Below are 19,191 nucleotides of genomic sequence, written 5' to 3' on the forward strand. Positions count from 1 at the left end.
CAAACACCCAAACAAACATACATCAATACAAACTTTCGCGTCTATAATATTAGTAGGATTATGTATTACCTACTTTATAGATATTATTATTATTGTTTTAGAATTATTATTATACGTCATGGAAGAGCCTTCTGATACAGGTTTAGCACATAATAGAGATAATAAGATCCCAGCCCAATCAGTTAAAAGTAAACTTGTTAAAACAATACGTTTTCATTTCATTTACCTATTTTTATGTTATTAGTATAGATAAAAAACATATTTTAGTTTATCCGTATCACGTCAATGCCAACACCAGCAGACTTTTTTCTTTATTATATATAGCGGACGCCCGCGACTTCGTCCACGTAAAAATTGATGTAAACTTCTCTACCTCTACCTTACCCTGTTCGTAAACCTACCCAACCCTACCCTACCCTACCCTACCCCTACCTTACTCCTACCCTACCGCTAACGCTAACCCTTCCCTCCCCCCACCTTACCCTACCCTAACCCTACCCGTAACCTATCCATACCCTATCCTACCCTACCCCTAATCTACCCCTACCCTACCCCTACCTTACTCCTACCCTACCACTAACCCTAACCCTTCCCTACCCCTACCTTATCCCTACCCTAACCCTACCCTACCCGTATCCTACCCCTACCCTACCCGTACCCTACCCCCACCCTACCCTACCCTATACGTTCCATATCCTTCCCCTACCTCTACCTTGCCCCTACCCTACACTACCCCTACCTCTATCCTATCCCTACCCTCAGCAAAATTGGTCCAGCCTTTTGTGCGTGGTGCTATGACCAAAAGACTATAATTTCCCAAGCGACTTCTATGCTAATACTATAAAGAGGTAAAGTTTGTGTGGTTGTCGGGGGTAATCTCTGGATCTACTGGACCGATTTGGAAAATTCTTTTACCAATAGAAAGCTACATTATTTGCGAGTGTCATAGGCTATGTTTGGTCCTGATATTCATACGGGAACGGGAACCACGTAATTGAAACCGCGGGGCGTCATATAGCGGCATTTCTGCGACTTTCAGAAATTTTGTATTATCTCCGAAACTATATAACTAATTAACATACTGTAAAGGGCAAATCTTATCTCTATAATATCCTTGTGATTATTAAATCATTTATTTTGATAAGGATTTAAGTTTAGTTGTGTAAATAATGACGTAAACCTTAGTTTAAAATTTAAATAATTTATTAAAGTACTAAAGGTACTATATCTGCTAAAATATAAAAGATAGATATATGGTGTCGCGGACTTTTTTGTAGAACTTTTAAAGGTTCAAAAAGCCTCCATACATTTATTTCAGTTATACGCAATGGTTGAGGCAGCGCATGCGAATAAGTAAGTTTTTCGGTCTGACCTGTAAGAGAAAACCCGCGATATCTCAGTAGTTATATATGATAGAAATATAAAATATAGCCTATAGCACTCCCCGATAACGTAGCATTCTACTGGTGAAAGAATTTTTGAAATCCGTCCAGTAGTTCCGAAGATTACCCCATTTCAAAAAATTGTTACAAACTTACAAACTTACAAACTTACAAACTTTACCTCTTTATAATATTAGTATAGATTAATTTGATTAAATCTTAATGCTACATTGAGGTTCTTAATATGTTGATTCCTTCCATGTAATGGTAGACGTCCACATATCCGCATACGTATCGGACCCATCGCATCAGATGGACTTTTGATTTTACGGTAGATAAAATCCATTCGATGTGATCCGTACGATGCCGATCAGTGGACGCATTTGTATGACTTTGTATACAATGAATACTAAAATCCGTTTGATGCAATGCGCCTGATTTGTATAATGCGTATCTCTGGACGCCTACGTTTAGTCTGCTACGGGAGCAATAAAGTAAATCCTATAATAAATCCAAGGGAAGTAGTCGTTGACGTATTATCAATTTATCATAATACGGCTACATGTACGATGGCATGGTGGGCATGTAGAAATGCTACTATTTAGTTTAGTTTTCAATCAAAATATTTATCGAAGCTAAGCTATTTTTCAATGAAAATAAACTAATGTAAAGTTGAGCTCAGAAGATGAGTGATAGGATAAGAAAAATCAACTAATAAGAAACCGATTTCATTGGTTGATTAATCTATCGTAGACTGCTGCCGAAGCTGTGTTTGACAAGGGTTAATAAGTTCTTGGTAAGGCTGCCTGTCCACCAGAGCGGAGCGTAGAGGAGAAACGGATTAATGCGGAGCGGAGAAAAGTGACTTCCCGAAGAAACTTTGTCCGCTCCGCTTCCCCTTAGGAGATTCCCCGCTCCGTTTACCGGTTTTATATACATTTTTAAATTAACTCTTAAGAGGAGCGGATATGTTGTGCAATCCTATTGGTTAATATTTCTCCGTTTTTCGGCTCCGCTGCCTCGCTCCGCTTTGGTAGACTGGCAGCCTAAGAGTTTGGTTGGTTTATTTTCTAGTTGAAGCTTATATCAAATAGTACGGCAATAATAATTATTATTAGATTAGGTATGCAGATTTTCTCGCTTTAAAAGCGGCACAAAACACAAACAGTACAAAGGTCTTTTTCAAAGGTCCTTGGGCCCAGGCATCATCTTTCATACTTCTGTGCACTGAAGTTTTCTGTCATATAGCCTCTATCACGGCTCTTTCAGCAGCTTTTCGGTCTCGATGAAAGGCGAATAATTCAAATAATTCCGACTATCCATGTTACACACGTCTTTATCTATCGTTGCATTTTAAAATACGTAAAACAATAAGACAATAGCAGAGTAAAGATATAATATGTATACTGTGACACTAGGCTACGTCGTTACTATAAGGATGCTTAAAAAAAAAGTAAATAATATTTCTTTTAACATGTGTCCCATACACATGTTAAAAGAAATATTATTTACTCCGAAAATATTCATTTTAGAACACATGTTCCTTGAACATTTTGAATAATTTTTTGTTAAAGAATATAACCCTAGAGTTATGGGAAAAACTCCCGAGCACCCTGTATAAAACAGACTTTTCTAAAAAAATTCGTTTTGACTGTCACAGAACAACTACATCAAGACGTCGAAGTACTCGATCATAACGTTCCTGCCACTGAACCTGTTGGAGCAGTTCCAGCGGCTGGCCAACTTCTACTTCCTGTGTCTGCTGGTGCTGCAGCTGATACCCGCCATCTCGTCGCTCACGCCCATCACCACCGCGATACCGCTCATAGGGGTACTCGCCCTCACTGCCGTCAAGGACGCTTACGACGACTTTGTAAGTGTTTTATTCATATCAGTACACTAGCGGACGCCCGCGACTTCCCCCGCCCTTGGACCTCCTTAATCCGACCCTGTCGCAAAGTCTAGTCTAGTGTAGTCAAAGTCCCTATACTTATTTACACTATATTAACATATAAACAAAATTATTAAAATTTTTGTCTGTCTGTTTGTCCGGGCTAATCGCTAGAACAGTTGAATTTTTTACTTACAGGGAAAAGGGTCATGAATTCTTTTAAGTTGGGAGAAAGTATTGCTCATGTTAAAAAAATATATAGGTATTGCCTACTAGCGTCCGCCCTTAGACCTCGTTAAACTGACCCTCTCGTAAAATCAGTTTTAGCGATCGTCTACGAACTACAAACTACCTTCCTACCAAATTTCATCTTTGTATGTCAAGATCAGTCGGTTTTTGATATTGCGTAATTAATAACCATCATCATCATCATCATAAACAACCCATATTCGGTTTACTGTTGAGCACGAGTCTCCTCTCTGAATGAGAGGGGTTAGGCTAATAGTCCACCATGCTGGCCCAAAGCAAACTTCACACACGTGGAGAATGAAGAACTTTCTCAGGTATGCAGGTTTTCATGCGAGTCACGATGTTTTTCCTTCACCGTTTCAGACACGTGATAATTAATTTCTTAAAATGCACATAACTGTTAAGTTGAAGGCCTGGACCAAATTCGAACTTGCGTCTTCGGAATCGAAGGCAGAGGCCATATCCACTGGGCTATCACAGCTCTAGTGAGACCTTTCGCTTTTATGTATGTTTAGAAGAATACTATATTAAGTGCATTTGCTTGCAGCAACGTCATCAAAACGATTCTCAAGTGAACCACAGAAGAGCGAAGACTCTCCGCAATGGCAAGCTTGTGGAGGAGAAGTGGGCGTCTGTTCAGGTGGGAGACGTCATCCGGCTGGAGAACGACCAGTTCGTCGCCGCCGACATCCTGCTGCTCAGCAGCTCGGAACCCAACGGTCTCTGCTACATTGAGACTGCTGAGCTGGATGGGTAAGATCCTCGTTCTTTTAGAGTTCGAGTCATCATCATTAACCACCCATATTTGGCTCACTGTTGTGTGCGAGTCTCCTCTCAGAATGACAAGGATTAGGCTAATAGTCGACCACGCTGGCCTAATGTGGAAGGAAAATTCTTAGGTATTCACGATGTTTTTCGTCCAACGTTCAATACACGTGATATTCGGTTTCTTAAAATGCACATAACTGAAAAGTTGGAGGTGCATGCCCCGGACCGGATTCGAACCTACGCTCCCTGAATTCAAGGCAGAGGTCATATCCATGGGCTATCGCGGCTCTATTTTCGAATATAAAGACTGATTTATAGACGCATGCATCCATCCATCGTAGCTCCCGAACGCATGAAGCGATTTCGTATTTTTGCTTTATAGATGAACTAGCTGACGCCGCGTGGTTCCCGTTCCCGTAGGAATACGAGGATAATATATAGCCTATAGCCTTCCTCGATAAATGGGCTATCTAGCATAGAAATAATTTTTCAAATTCAACCAAACAAACAAACAAACTCTTCAGTTTTATAATATTAGTTTAGATTAGTTGTTAGCTATACATATGTGATGGAAATCGGTCCAATATGGCCGTTGTCACAAAAAGGTGGATTACATATTTTTACATATTCCTTTAAAATGGGTATCAAATAAATAGGACGTTTTCACAATACCCTCAATATGGGTATCTAATGAATGGGGTTGACTGATGGAAATACACAACACATATGGTATACTATTATATACTATGTACACTATGACAAATTTCAATATTGAAAACTATAGTACAAACGATTTATTTGGCAAGATATCAAATCCATTATTCATAGTCTGACTCATTCAGTGTGAAGATAGAAAATAATGTATACTTTTTCATGTATTATTTTTTTAACACTACGACATCATCTACTAATAATAATAATGATATGATAATAATTAATTAACATTTCCCACGAAACTCATACTATGATCCTATCAATGATTCATTGTTTGTTTATATAAATTTATATCTTTACGCACTAAGATAAACTATCTATATATAAATATGTGGGTATACACCTTACAATATCTCATTGAACATTTCTTTTTTGAAAGGTTTAGTGTATTAGTTTTTATAATGTACGTTTTATACTTGGACGGTTAAGGTGTGGTCCCTTTAAACTTGCTACTTCCCAACGTCGGCATGGTCAAACTCCATAGTTAGCTACAGTAAGTAATAAATTAATTATTACTTTGGCTGACCAACTATTCGTTTTTATAAAATCACAAAGATCTGGCTATCACAGGCAGACACTTGATAAATCGTCATCAATACAATATATAAATAAAATAAGTGTATGTCTGTGATTTCAAAATAAATAAGATTTTTCAAAAGCTTAAAGCTATTTACATGGTACCAAAACATCATTAATCAAGCCATTTTTAAAAAAATCTGCCCATCTGTTTGTCCGGGCTAATCTCTGGAACGGCTGGACCGATTTTATTGAGACTTTCACTGGAAGATAGAGTACCAAGATTATGGAGCAACATATAAGCTAAACTTATATGTTGCTCCATAATCATGCTGAAACCATGTAAATTTATATGGTTCACGCGGGATTCGAGTAAAACAGAATTTCACGCGTACGAATTCGCGATCGTCCGTTAGTCTATGATATAAAAAACGGCGAGCAGATGTCAAGTGTTAGTATATGAATCTGTAATTAATAATTTTATTACTCTTGACCTAACCTTATCTTATAACAGCTTAAAGATCAAGTTCAAATGTCTGCTTTTTCACACGTTCTTTATTAAATCAAAATTTTGTTTAATTATTTTGAATTTGTTAATTATACATATTATACAGGGAAAAACCGACGACTGATGCACCTCACTTCCCCGCACGATTTCACATCCGCGCAGTCTTTCCCCTCGTCGCCCGCATATCATGGGAGTGTCATCAACTTGCCAGACTATACAGCGCTACTCGATTTATACCCTCATTTTTAATTAGTTTGTTGTTTGAACAGTACACATAGTGTAGGGCTGTAGTATAGTAAAGGTTTACATAATGTTGTATTGTTATTGCAGGGAGACGAACTTAAAATGTCGTCAGTGCCTTCTGGAGACGGCCGCTATGGGCCAGGACGATGCACAACTGGGCGTGTTCGACGGAGAGATAGTCTGCGAGACGCCCAACAATCTACTTAATAAGTTTGAAGGTTAGTACCTACTCGTACTTACGTAATTCATTTAGCTTTTAGCCTTTCAGTATGCCACGATAGCTTCAGAATGTACGTAATTCTTTTAAAAGGTCACGAAAGCACTAATTCTAGATGGCCATAGCCAATACACTTAACGTCTCAATCTGAATATGCAACACAAAGAATATTTTATTTATTTCTTACAATAATATTCTTAAGGATTCGTATTTAACGAAAAAACGGAAACTTTATATGATCACTTTTTTGATTGTCTGTCTATCTGTCAAGACTCGCGTGTATTAAGTTGAAAATTTAAACCGTATACTCAAGTCTACGGTAAATTATATAATTAAAAAAAAGATATGGCCGGTTTATTCAGCAAAAAACGCATATTTTGACACATCCCTTGATGTAACCTTTGGGGTAACTCCCGTTAAACTAGACCCATGAAATTGGGCAAGGTAAATAAAATAAAATAAATAAAATTGTTAAAGACCACAAGTACAATTAATTTTATTATTAAATTCATTCGTAACACTCCGGATGGTCCGCACGGGCCGGGGGGCGTGTAGCGATGCTTGAAAAACCCACGACTGATGCACCTCACTTCCCCGCACGCACGATTTCACACCCGCGCAGTTTTTCCGCCCGTCGCCCGCATATTATGGGAGTGTCATGAACGAACTTGAAAAGCTATATATCGTATATATATATCGTCGATTTCTACTTATAACTTGCTGGAATTCTCAGTAGGTAAATAAAACGATGAGAAACTTGGATGATTCATTGTATTTTCCGCTCTATAAGGAATAAATATTATCTATATTGTACATAAACGCTATAACGATATAGTAATATGTGTTCAATGTACATATACGAATATGTGTATCTATCTATACACGTCCTGTTCCTTAACAGCTGGTGCAATTATGCAAGAATAGGCGGAAATTGTTTGCGTTGCAGACGTCGAAGTTAATCTAAATACAATCGATGTCGCAAATAAGTCGTATGAGACAAACATTACATTTCCGCTGTGTGTATTTTGTTTTTGATGCGAGGTTTAATATACAGAAGCAATATTTATATTCCTTTGATAAATACTTAGTAATTTTAAATATCTTAATAAGTATCTTAAATCTACTTACGGAAATTACAATAAAATATAATCAGATTGTATTCTTTAAAAACTTAATAATTAGTTAGGGTAAACCCGCATATAAAATCATGGGTTTTAATGTTTTTCACAATCAGCGACCAAAAAACGTTCCCACTCAATGAGTGTCAAACACAACTTCTTGGCACTCAATTCAAGTAGTCACATTTGCAAATTCAACCTTAAACTCAATCCTTAAGGTTGAATTTGGCATTTTATTGAATATTGGACTATATTTAAAAGCCTTTAGGTATTTAAGTAAAATTTTCTACATGATTGTGCGTCCTTTTATTATAAGAGGTTAATGGGTATACTATATTACAAGTAAATGAATTTACTTATCAAACATACATAATATTGGCCTAACCCCTCTTATTCTGAGAGTAGACTCTTGCTCAGCAGTGAGCCGAATATGGGTTGATAATGATGATGATGATGAGTTTTCTTATTAAAGTAATTTGCATAAGTAGATATAGTATTCGTCGCAAATGTTATTCGCATCTCCTCTTGCAACATCGGATAAGCGCAAGAATATTGCAGAATATACCGCACACACTGCAATTTGCGGTTTCGTAACTAAGCGATAGTTTGATGCAGAATTAGAATGTAATTGACGGCATCGCGATTGCTTTGTGAGTCGCTTCCTTCTATACCTATAGCCGCATTGTTGTTAGCTGAAAGATTTGAATGGAAACAATGAATCAATACCAAGACGGGTATATTTTTATCTGATACTCGTCGCCACTCCGCGGTTTCACCCGCGTAGTTTCTGTTCCCGTGTGAATACGGGACTAAAATATAGCCTATGATACTCACAAATAACGTGGCTTATTAGTATTAAAATAATTTTCAAAATTGGTTTAGTAGATCCTGAGATTACCCCCTACAATACCACAAACTTTACCTCTTTATAGTATCTAGGTATTAGTATAGATTATCATCGCGTTTTTTTTGGAAACTTTATTTTATTATTATTTAAGAAAATCTACTCTTTGTAACAGACTCCTGTAGGCTCATAAGGATGCGTCAAGGATATTTCTTGTGAAGAGAGAAATACGTTGTCTACCACTAGTGGCAAGAACGGCCTCCAATAGTATGCGTAGTGAATTTACATAACTGAGGTCCTGAGTTCGATCCCGGGCTGGGCCGATTTAAATTTTCTTAATTAGCCCAGGTCTGGCTGGCTGGGAGCCTTCGGCTGTGGCTAGTTACTAGTTACCACCCTACCAGCAAACAAGCCGGCTCTTAACAAGTTAGCCCGCTTCAAACAAGTAAAACAAGTCCTACACGAGAGATGGCACTATTAACCGTTACTAATTTTCAAGTTTCTCTTTTACGTATTGTTTTATTTTTTAAAGATGTTTTACTTCAATCATGTTGTCTAAAGCACTATTCGTCTAACTATTCGTACAGGTACGCTGAGCTGGCGCGAGCAGCACTTCTCGTTGGACAACGACAAGATCCTGTTACGTGGGTGCGTGCTGCGCAACACGTCGTGGTGCTACGGCGTGGTGGTGTTCGCTGGCAAGGACACCAAGCTCATGCAGAACTCGGGCAAGACCAAGTTCAAGCGCACCAGTATAGATAGGCTACTTAATTTTCTTATTATAGGGGTAAGTGGGACTTTTAGATGTATTATGTAAAGTCAGCTGTCGGCTCACTTTGTCTTACAGCCAGTTTCTTCATGTAAAGCTAAAGTAACAGTTAAAGTAGTGAGTAGTAAAGAAGACTTTATTTTTCCGTGATTAAGGCCGTCAATTTTGCTTTATGACGTTACTTTGACTGTTACTTACGATGAAGAAACTGGCCGTTAGTGTGTCGTACACAAACTGCGATCTTTGTTCACACTATGCTGAGTCTTGCTATAGACAGTGCCGTAACTAGGTTTATCAACATTTATTAACCTAAATATAGATTTTTTCAGAATTAGCTATATATTCGTAAATATAGTATGTTTGACAACCTTAGACTTAACTTAATGACATTTCACCTATTAAATATGTGTAGTAGGTATACTTCTTTCCTGTGTAGGAAATGTCTTTTTTTTATATATTCTTTACAAGTAAGCCCTTGACTACAATCTCACCTGATGGTAAGTGATGATGCAGTCTAAGATGGAAGTGGGCTAACTTGTTAGGAGGAGGATGAAAATCCACACCCCTTTCGGTTTCTACACGGCATCGTACCGGAACGCTAAATCGCTTGGCGGTACGTCTTTGCCGGTAGGGTGGTAACTAGCCACGGCCGAAGCCTCCCACCAGCCAAACCTGGACAAATTAAGAAAATCTCAATCTGCCCAGCCGAGGATCGAACCCAGGACCTCCGTTTTGTAAATCCACCGCGCATACCACTGCGCCACGGAGGCCGTCAAAAAGTCAAAAGGCTAAGTTCTGTGATGGAACACAAGACCAAGATCAGGAAGAAAAAAAAGTTTTATCAACAAAATCACTGCGATAATAAGGATGCTCGAGTATATTTTCGTGTGAATTGAAGTTACTCTAAGAGCGTGTCTGTAGCTGTAGTGTTGTGCGCCCCCAGATAGTGCTGTTCCTGCTGTCGATGTGCGTGTTCTGCACGGTGGCGTGCGGCGTGTGGGAGTGGCTGGTGGGGCGCTACTTCCAGGCGTACCTGCCGTGGGACACGCTGGTGCCGGCCGAGCCCGCGTCCGGCGCCATCGTCATCGCGCTGCTCGTCTTCTTCTCCTACGCCATCGTCATGAACACTGTCGTGCCTATATCGCTCTACGTCTCCGTCGAGGTAAGGAGGCGTGTATGCATCGCTAGTGACGTGCACAGATAGTGCTGTTCCTGCTGTCGATGTGCGTGTTCTGCACGGTGGCGTGCGGCGTGTGGGAGTGGCTGGTGGGGCGCTACTTCCAGGCGTACCTGCCGTGGGACACGCTGGTGCCGGCCGAGCCCGCGTCCGGCGCCATCGTCATCGCGCTGCTCGTCTTCTTCTCCTACGCCATCGTCATGAACACTGTCGTGCCTATATCGCTCTACGTCTCCGTCGAGGTAAGGAGGCGTGTATGTGACGCTAGTGACGTGCACAGATAGTGCTGTTCCTGCTGTCGATGTGCGTGTTCTGCACGTCAGTGAGTGGGAGAGTTGTTAGCTTTAAGTTTTATTTTGTCATACTTTTGGTAAATCATATTATTTACTTGACTAAAGACTTGTTTTTTTTTCAGGTAATAAGATTCGCACAGAGTTTCTTAATAAATTGGGATGAAAAAATGTACTACGAAAAGTCTGGGACAGCGGCCAAAGCGCGCACCACAACCTTAAACGAGGAATTAGGTATTGTTATATTTGTAAATGTTCATTCTAAAGTCCAGCCGCTCAGAGATTGCGTTTCTGTCGGTCGTGCGAATGGGACGAACGTATTCAATTAAAATTGCCTCATTTTTCTCTCTTATTTTACAACCTTTCAGAAACGCAATCTCTGAGCGGCCGAACTTTAATATTAGTTGTTAGCTCAGCTCTGCCGTATCATCCACGTAGATCTCGTTCCGGTGGAAATAAAAAGTTTGATTGCGTTGCGACGTCGTGTGTCATATAATGCTTTAGAGTGCTGTTGCGATGACGCAATTGCATCGCACCGCACTAATGAAGAATATCCATTACTCTACAATATTTTCCTAAGTTTATGGTTGCATGGAAGGTTGTTACGAAGATACTAAGCTTCATCGTCATCATTATCAGCCGATGGACGTCCTCTTGCATGGACTTCCAAACAAAACGGTCTTGAGCCAGCATCTTAAGCCTAATACTACTTTTAGCCAGCATACTAAGCCTGATTGAAATAAATAAAATTTGAATTTTATAAGGTTAAGGCCGCCTAATGTATCCTACTTCTTATTTATTATTCTATTGTTTGATTCAATGTTTTATATGTATTGTGTCTATTTCAGGTCAGATCCAGTACATATTTTCCGATAAAACCGGCACATTAACGCAGAACATTATGACGTTCAACAAATGTTCGATAGCGGGCGTGTGCTACGGTGACGTCATCGACGAGAGCACGGGCGAGATCGTGGAGGTCACCGACGTAAGTGTCACCGTTTGTTCGACTTGATCTCCTAAATATTTCCACGAGTAGATTCAATTTCACTATAGAGTTTTTTTTCCACCAGTTTGCATGTAGGCTGTTCCATCGAAAAGACCAGCACAGTAAACGTTTATTTTGTACGAGCGCAAATGACCAGCACGGTTCAAATTGAATTTATTTGCATGTTTTGACTGTTTTGCGACAACATAGAAAGAATTTTTTGAGTGATCATGCAATACTTTGTCCGTGTCTAAAAAGCTTTGGACTTGAGTGGGTTTTTCTTATATATGTGTGAGATACAAGTTACTATCGGAGTTTATTTATTTATGTTCTGTGTATCTTATGTGTGGAAAATGGTGCCATGCATTTTCTCATAGATCGCAACATTTTTGACATTGTCGTACCATCACATTTGTCCGTTAAACTTTTCGGGGTTCATAATCATTTATGTTGTCCATTTATATGTGTTACATGAATCTACTACCACAATATTATATAGATATAGATTAGCCAAGATTTAGAAGTTTTACAATCGCTTGCATGTGCACAAGATAGCAGTACATTTTATGACAAAGGCCGATTTACTTGTCTTATGTTTTGTACACTTTTATACAGTAAATTAACACAGTGCTGTTTGTTTTGTTGAAAGTGTGACTGCATTAGTCATTTATTTACACATGTATAAAGAGTTTAAGGACACATATCACTTCAACCTCAAAGTCACACACAAAACGAGACGTTGATTCAAACGTCACAGGATTAGGACAGAACGCGAATCGCACGCGCGACTCGCGTAGACGTACAATGTGGGGGTGGTAGGGCAGTGAGTGACGCGTGTGTCGCGCAGCGAGGCAAGCGGCGGGCCAAGGGAACCGGCGGAGCCTCCCCCAGCGTGACAGCACCCGCTGGAGTCACCGTCGCCGTGACAGCCACCCCGGGCGCCAACGGAGCACGCGCGCGCCTGCTGGAGACCGAGCACGAGCAAGGACGGAGCACGCCGGGCGCCACGACGCACGTACGACACACACACGCACACACGCTATAAAGACCTTTACACATTGCCCTTATCTACAGTATTCCATTGATTAAATTACATAAATAGTATTTTTTTCGGTTTTACTTAAACTAAATTAATAGAATACAAAGCTGCATCGCATAGCTAAAATCTATACGCTTGGCGGTGTGTTGTATTTTATTTTATTTAATGTTCAATATTGGCTATACTAACTTTACGTTTTTGTGAGGATGAGGAGTCTTGCAAATTGATTCTTATTACATCCCTACAATGGTCGTAGTCGCTTTGCCGCATGTATTTGCGTTGCGGTACAATGTATTCATCCAAACAATATTTAAGTGAAACTTATTAATTTAGTTTAGAATTTGAGTTGAGTTACAATTACAATTAAAAATAGAAATTTACAATAAGAATATTACAATTAGTCAGTAATTCGAGCAGGTGCCATGTGTATAGGTCTATACGCTCGCGAGCATGTTATGTATCTTGAATTATGCGATAATATCTCGTAGTATAAAAAAAATTAAAATTCGTTGAAATTACGCGTAACTTGAAATGTAATACCATTGTGAAAAATCTTGTAATATCCAATATTTTAAGATTAATTAAATATTCTTATAACATTTTTTAAATATAAGATACTATGATGAATTTAAAAAGTTTGCATAATTTAAGAAGACATTAAACTCGCTTGCTCTCTTCATAGATTTACAAACTTTCAGCGGGATAAAGTAACACCTCTTCTTGCTAGCTCTGATAACCTGAAAACAAACAATATCTTTACTTTAGTTAATACGCTGCCCTGATAAGATTATTTTGAGTAATTTAACTAATAACCCGTAAAAGTATATTGTTTATGGTCCTAGGGGTTTATAGTATATTGTGTTATACTAATCATAATGACTAAGCGTAATACACATTTACATAATATACTATGACACTTTGCACACCTAACCTTACCCTAACCATATATCGACTAACTATACCCATATATCCACTTAGTTATGGCTTATGTTTGTGCATGTGTTTTTGTTCTTTCAGCATTAGCGACTACTATACTTTATATAGTTTGCACGGTGTTGTGTGCTTTTTTTTGCCTGTAAATCGTTAAATATTGTTGCATGTGTGTATAATGTTTGTATATAAATGTTGTACATTGTACAATGATGGTCGCCTTAGTTACATGTGTGAATATATTATACTAGACTAACGCCGCGCGGTTTCACCCGCGTAGTTCCCGTTCCCGTAGGAATACGGGGATAAAATTATATAGCCTATAGCCTTCCTTGATAATTGGGCTATTTATCACTGAAAGATTTTTTTAAATCGAACCAGTAGTCCCTGAGTTTAGCGCGTTCAATTAAACAAACTCTTCAGCTTTATAATATTAGTATAGATTCGATATTTGACAGAAAAATGTTATTTATTACTGTATTTTTAATACCAGCTAATTCTTCTCTTTATTCCTTTAACAATAAAAGCAAAATTATGAAAAGATAAAAGTAATAAAGTTTATTTAACAGACAAACATAATTTAAAGTAAGTCAAAGTCAACTTAAATTAGTCGAGGTATGCTAGGGAAAAGAATCTTTTTGAGCTAAATATAGTCTCACAGTTAATTAGGGGAACATTTATAATTAAATATAGACTGAAATGCTAATTTTAATTTAAAATTAATGATGTTTTAAGTTTTTTTAGTAAGCAGTTGCTTACTAATAAAAGAGTTAATATATAGACCATTCGTTATGGCCCGTATTGTCAAAAAAATAAATTTATTCACGTCTCAAAAAAAAAATATGATGTTTTTTTCAATCTAGTAGTTCGATAATGAACAATTTAAGACCATTTAAAAAAAAGTGTCAACTAGCCTATTGTGAATGTCGCACAGAGCACCGAGCCCCTGGACTTTTCCGACAACCCGGAGTACGAGCCGGAGTTCAAGTTCTTCGACTCGAAGCTGCTGAAGGCGGTGAAGCAGGGCGACAGGCACGTGTACGACTTCTTCCGGCTGCTCGCGCTGTGCCACACCGTCATGCCCGACCAGAAGAACGGCCGGCTCGAGTATCAAGTAAGTATTATACACCAGCAGATCCTCGCAGTTACACCCGCGTAATTCCCATTCCCGTCTGAATACGGGGATAAAATATAGTCTTTGTTACTCCTTGATTGAGCTTTCTATTGGTGAAAGAATTTTACTAATCGGTCAAGATTTTATACTATTTTTAGCAGAAGGCTTCAAAAGTATAAAAAGTAGTAGTAAAGTAAAAGTAAAAGTAAGTAGGATTTAAAAAATAAGAAAACCAATGTCGAACAAAGGTTATTCAAATATTTGTCAGGACAACTTAATAAACAAATCGAACTGCAACTAAAATAAGACCCTAGAGTAACCTTAAGTGGAGTCACGCACTTGTGAACGATGTGTGTAGGGTTAATGGATGCTTTGACAGTTAACAAACACTCCCCTTTTTCACTCAAGTCAGTCTCCCCGCCTATCCCAAGTAACCCATAAAGAATTACACAACAAGAATTGTGAACGGCTCGAACGCCACGAGCATACTGAAGCCGGCTGTACGATGAGTGCCTTATATCGCAAGTCGTTCCCGCCAATCGATCGCTACCCCTTTCTAAATTCCTACTTTTTACGGAAACAAATCGCACCACCTAGCGTCGAGACGAGCCAACACGAGATCGTAATAAATGATTCAAATCCGAATAGCTACTCCACTGAGCGCACTAATGCACAATTCTGTGTTTACTTACATTTTATGTTTATATAGTTTTTAAACTTCCTGAACACAGAACTCGTCTTTGTAGACAATATTTAGTTAACTTTCGTTGTTCAACTAGTTCTACAAATTCGTTCTTATGTATTCTTGTGTATATAATATAATATTTGATATATTTTTTAAAGTTTTTTTTTATTTATTTTGAATGAAAAAAATCATTGATTATTTAAGCCGGTATTTACAACAGTAATAAGTTTAAAAATGGTCATAAGTAGTTATAGCAATATTAAAACTGTAACAATGTTCCAGGCGCAGTCGCCCGACGAGTCAGCGTTGGTATCGGCGGCGAGAAATTTTGGTTTTGTGTTCAGAGAACGCTCGCCTAATACTATTACGATAGAAGTTATGGGTAAAACAGAGGTAATACAAACATACAATAAACACTTGTTAGTTAGTAGAATGGATGTTATTGTGAACTAATCGATGTTTTGTTTGTTGCAGGTGTATGAGTTGTTATGTATATTAGATTTTAATAATGTTAGGAAAAGAATGTCCGTGATATTGAAGAAGGATGGTGAAATTAGGTTATATACTAAAGGTGCTGATAATGTAATATACGACAGATTAAAACGTAGCAGCCAGGAGGAAGTAAACTCAAAAACACAAGAGCATTTAAATGTAAGTGTCAATAAAAACACCGCGATTGTTATCCGGCTCGAAGGACCATATTGCCGTTTTAAGGCCTTAATTTCAAAATGATTTTTATGCATTGAGCAAATTTTGCAATGCATATTTTTTAGCAGTAAGCGAAATGTCATCATAAGATTTCATTTTATGTCATTACCTACGTGAAAAAAATGCCTCATCCGATAATATTTGTATCCTTACAAATTGATAGTACGTTATTTTTTAAATGAATTTATATTTGAACAAAATACTTTTCTGTTGATAAGCACGAATTCAGTAAGTTGCCAATTAAGTAGTGTGGAGTTGGTTAAAGTACCATATTTCGATTGAAGTATTATTTCCCTAGGGATACGACTTGACGTACTGTATTGACAATATTATAGCGTGTGTGTTGGAAACTATAGTGAAAATGGGGAAACAAAGATATGAACAGATAGTGATTTTTTTTTAAATAATATTTGCCATATCTTTTAAATATGACCAATATTCCCAATCCCCTCCAACTAGTTGGGAAAAACTATATTAGGAGTGGGTACGACAATAGACCAATGGTGCGGGGATCGAACCACCAGTCAGTGATGAGTCCGACCGCTCCTACCGTTAAGCTATTGAGGTTAAATGGGAAAACAATGATATGAACAAATAGTGATAAATTGCAGAAGTTCGCGGGCGAGGGTCTCCGCACACTAGCGCTCGCGTGGCGGCCGCTCGAGGAGCGGGGGTTCGTGGAGTGGAAGAGGAGGCACCAGGCCGCCGCGCTGGCGCTGAGGGACCGCGACGAGCGCCTCGACGCTATCTACGAGGAGATTGAGACTGATCTCATCCTGTTGGGTGAGTGTCATCATCATCATCAACCCACATTCGGCTCACTGCTGAGTTTCAGTCTCCTCTCAAAATGAGAGGGGTTAGGAAAAATAGTCCACCACGCTGGCCCAAGGCTTATTGGCAGACTTCACACACGCAGAGAATTGAGAAAATTCTCAGGTATGCAGGTTTACAAACGCTGTTTTTCTTTCGCCGTTTGAGACACGTGATGTTTAATTTCTTAAAATGCACACAACTGAAAAGTTAGAGGTGCATGCTCCGGACCGGATTCGAACCCACCCATCCTCTGGAGGCAGAGGTCATATCCACTTGGCTATCACGGCATGAGTGAGTGTACTATACGAGAATAGTTATTAGCCAGGCCAGACCACATTTTCATACATTTTTCATGTGTATTTGCTGTAAGCTCACACAGTTTCAACAAATTGTTTAAAAGCCATAATCTTGGTTTCTTCTCAAAAATTGGGACATGTTTCAATTCACAGAATATTTATTTAAGTGCTGATTGCGATTGTTAAACTTTATGTATCTTGTATGTCTTAGTATAAGATTTCATTTCTGGTTTAAACCAATTATTTTGCATCGATAGCTGCCAAATATTTTTGAAAATATGTTTATAATCTCACCCTTGAAATCAAATGTTGAGAAAGTACTACCAATTCTTATTTCAAGTCGGAAAGACAGGAAGATAACATTTTAACTGATTAGAAATAAAGCATGCTAATATTTTACTTATTAATTAATAGGTGTCACAGCTATAGAAGACAAATTACAAGATGGAGTGCCTGAGACGATAGCGAACCTAAGTATGGCTGGCATGAAAATATGGGTTCTAACAGGAGATAAACAAGGTACACACTTGGTAATTCTATAGACTGCTTCAATGAAAATAGCAAAATAATGTTGTATTATTTAAAAATTAAAAAAATAAGTGTTACAAATAAAATTCCTAAAAAAGTCTTCGCAGATATAATCAAACACAATTTTTGTTGTTCTTTGATAACATACATTTAGTGGCACAAATCTGCAATTCGCGCATGCCTAATGCTGTCTATCGTGAGTAGCAGCATATGCATAGCTCTCTTTTTCTGTAATTTGTAATTTTGATCTACCTTTTTTCTTCTTCTGGTGTTTAAAAAAAGGTTTTGTTTAAAAACTCTCAGTATATTAATATATGTTTTGGTTGTTACAGAGACAGCAATAAACATCGGCTACTCGTGCCAATTGTTAACGGACGACATGGCGGAGGTGTTTGTTATCGACGGCGCGGGGCACGACGACGTGGACCGCCAGCTCGCCAAGTGCCGCGACTCCATACGCGTCGTCAACACATTTCTCCCGCACGGTACGTACTGTGGCATCAACAAACATCAGCTACTGTGCAAGCTGCTGACGGACGACATGGCGGAAGTTTCTTATTTTAGTATGTATTAATAATTTACTTTGAATCACTCGCTACGGTTAGGTTCTACGTTTGAACCCCTTGCTTCAATTTTAGAATCCTTCGCTTTACATCACTAAATACAAACAATAGTTAAGTAGTAAAGCAAGATAGACTAAGAAACTGCGGTAGCAGAGCGTGGGCTGACAAACATTCAGCCTTCATAAACTGAGGTATACATCTATTGCAGGTTCTTGTTCTATAACAAATATATGGTTGTTTTGTTTACCCGTGCGTGCGTGATAGCCCAGTGGATATGACCTCTGCCTCTGACGTGATAGCCCAGTGGATATGACCTCTGCCTCTGATTCCGGAGGGTGTGGGTTCGAATCCGGTCGGGGCATGCACCTCCAATTTTTCAGTTGTGTGCATTTTAATAAATTAAATATCACGTGTCTCAATCGGTGAAGGAAAACATCGTGAGGAAACCTGCATACCAGAGAATTATCTTAATTCTCTGCGTGTGTGGAGTCTGCCAATCCGCATTGGGCCAGCGTGGTGGACTATTGGCCTAACCCCTCTCATTCTGAGAGGAGACTCGAGCTCAGCAGTGAGCCGAATATGGGTTGATGACTGACTGACTTTGTTTACCCAAAATCATTCGACAATTTTACACAGGTACATCGGAGGCAAAAAACTCAAATACAGAAACGGCGAACGGCGGCGGCTCGGTGTCGCGGCCGTCGCCCGGTCGCGCCGCCAACGTGAAACTGAACGCGCCCGCCGTCTCCGTCGTCACATTTAGGTGGGAACTTAACACACTAGCACACAACAGGTAGAAACCAACAGCTACACTTATACTCACCGCCTTGCCACCTCATGC

General features: G+C 38.9%; 1 protein-coding gene across 1 annotated transcript in view; it reads left to right on the plus strand.

Annotated features, from left to right (window-relative positions):
• LOC112051862 (probable phospholipid-transporting ATPase IM) overlaps positions 1 to 19,191 on the plus strand; it is a 45,235-nt gene that overhangs the window by 17,045 nt on the left and 8,999 nt on the right. Inside the window, exons 3-16 of the mRNA XM_052886471.1 lie at positions 3,043 to 3,255; positions 4,070 to 4,275; positions 6,359 to 6,489; positions 9,038 to 9,237; positions 10,163 to 10,381; positions 10,812 to 10,920; positions 11,535 to 11,674; positions 14,578 to 14,757; positions 15,725 to 15,835; positions 15,917 to 16,093; positions 16,762 to 16,933; positions 17,674 to 17,778; positions 18,120 to 18,272; positions 18,987 to 19,143. Of these exons, the coding sequence (XP_052742431.1) occupies positions 3,043 to 3,255; positions 4,070 to 4,275; positions 6,359 to 6,489; positions 9,038 to 9,237; positions 10,163 to 10,381; positions 10,812 to 10,920; positions 11,535 to 11,674; positions 14,578 to 14,757; positions 15,725 to 15,835; positions 15,917 to 16,093; positions 16,762 to 16,933; positions 17,674 to 17,778; positions 18,120 to 18,272; positions 18,987 to 19,143 (2,273 nt within the window). The remainder of the gene's footprint in view (positions 1 to 3,042; positions 3,256 to 4,069; positions 4,276 to 6,358; positions 6,490 to 9,037; positions 9,238 to 10,162; positions 10,382 to 10,811; positions 10,921 to 11,534; positions 11,675 to 14,577; positions 14,758 to 15,724; positions 15,836 to 15,916; positions 16,094 to 16,761; positions 16,934 to 17,673; positions 17,779 to 18,119; positions 18,273 to 18,986; positions 19,144 to 19,191) is intronic.

The sequence above is a fragment of the Bicyclus anynana genome, chromosome 17 (assembly GCF_947172395.1).
Source record: "Bicyclus anynana chromosome 17, ilBicAnyn1.1, whole genome shotgun sequence".
Taxonomy (NCBI): domain Eukaryota; kingdom Metazoa; phylum Arthropoda; class Insecta; order Lepidoptera; family Nymphalidae; genus Bicyclus; species Bicyclus anynana.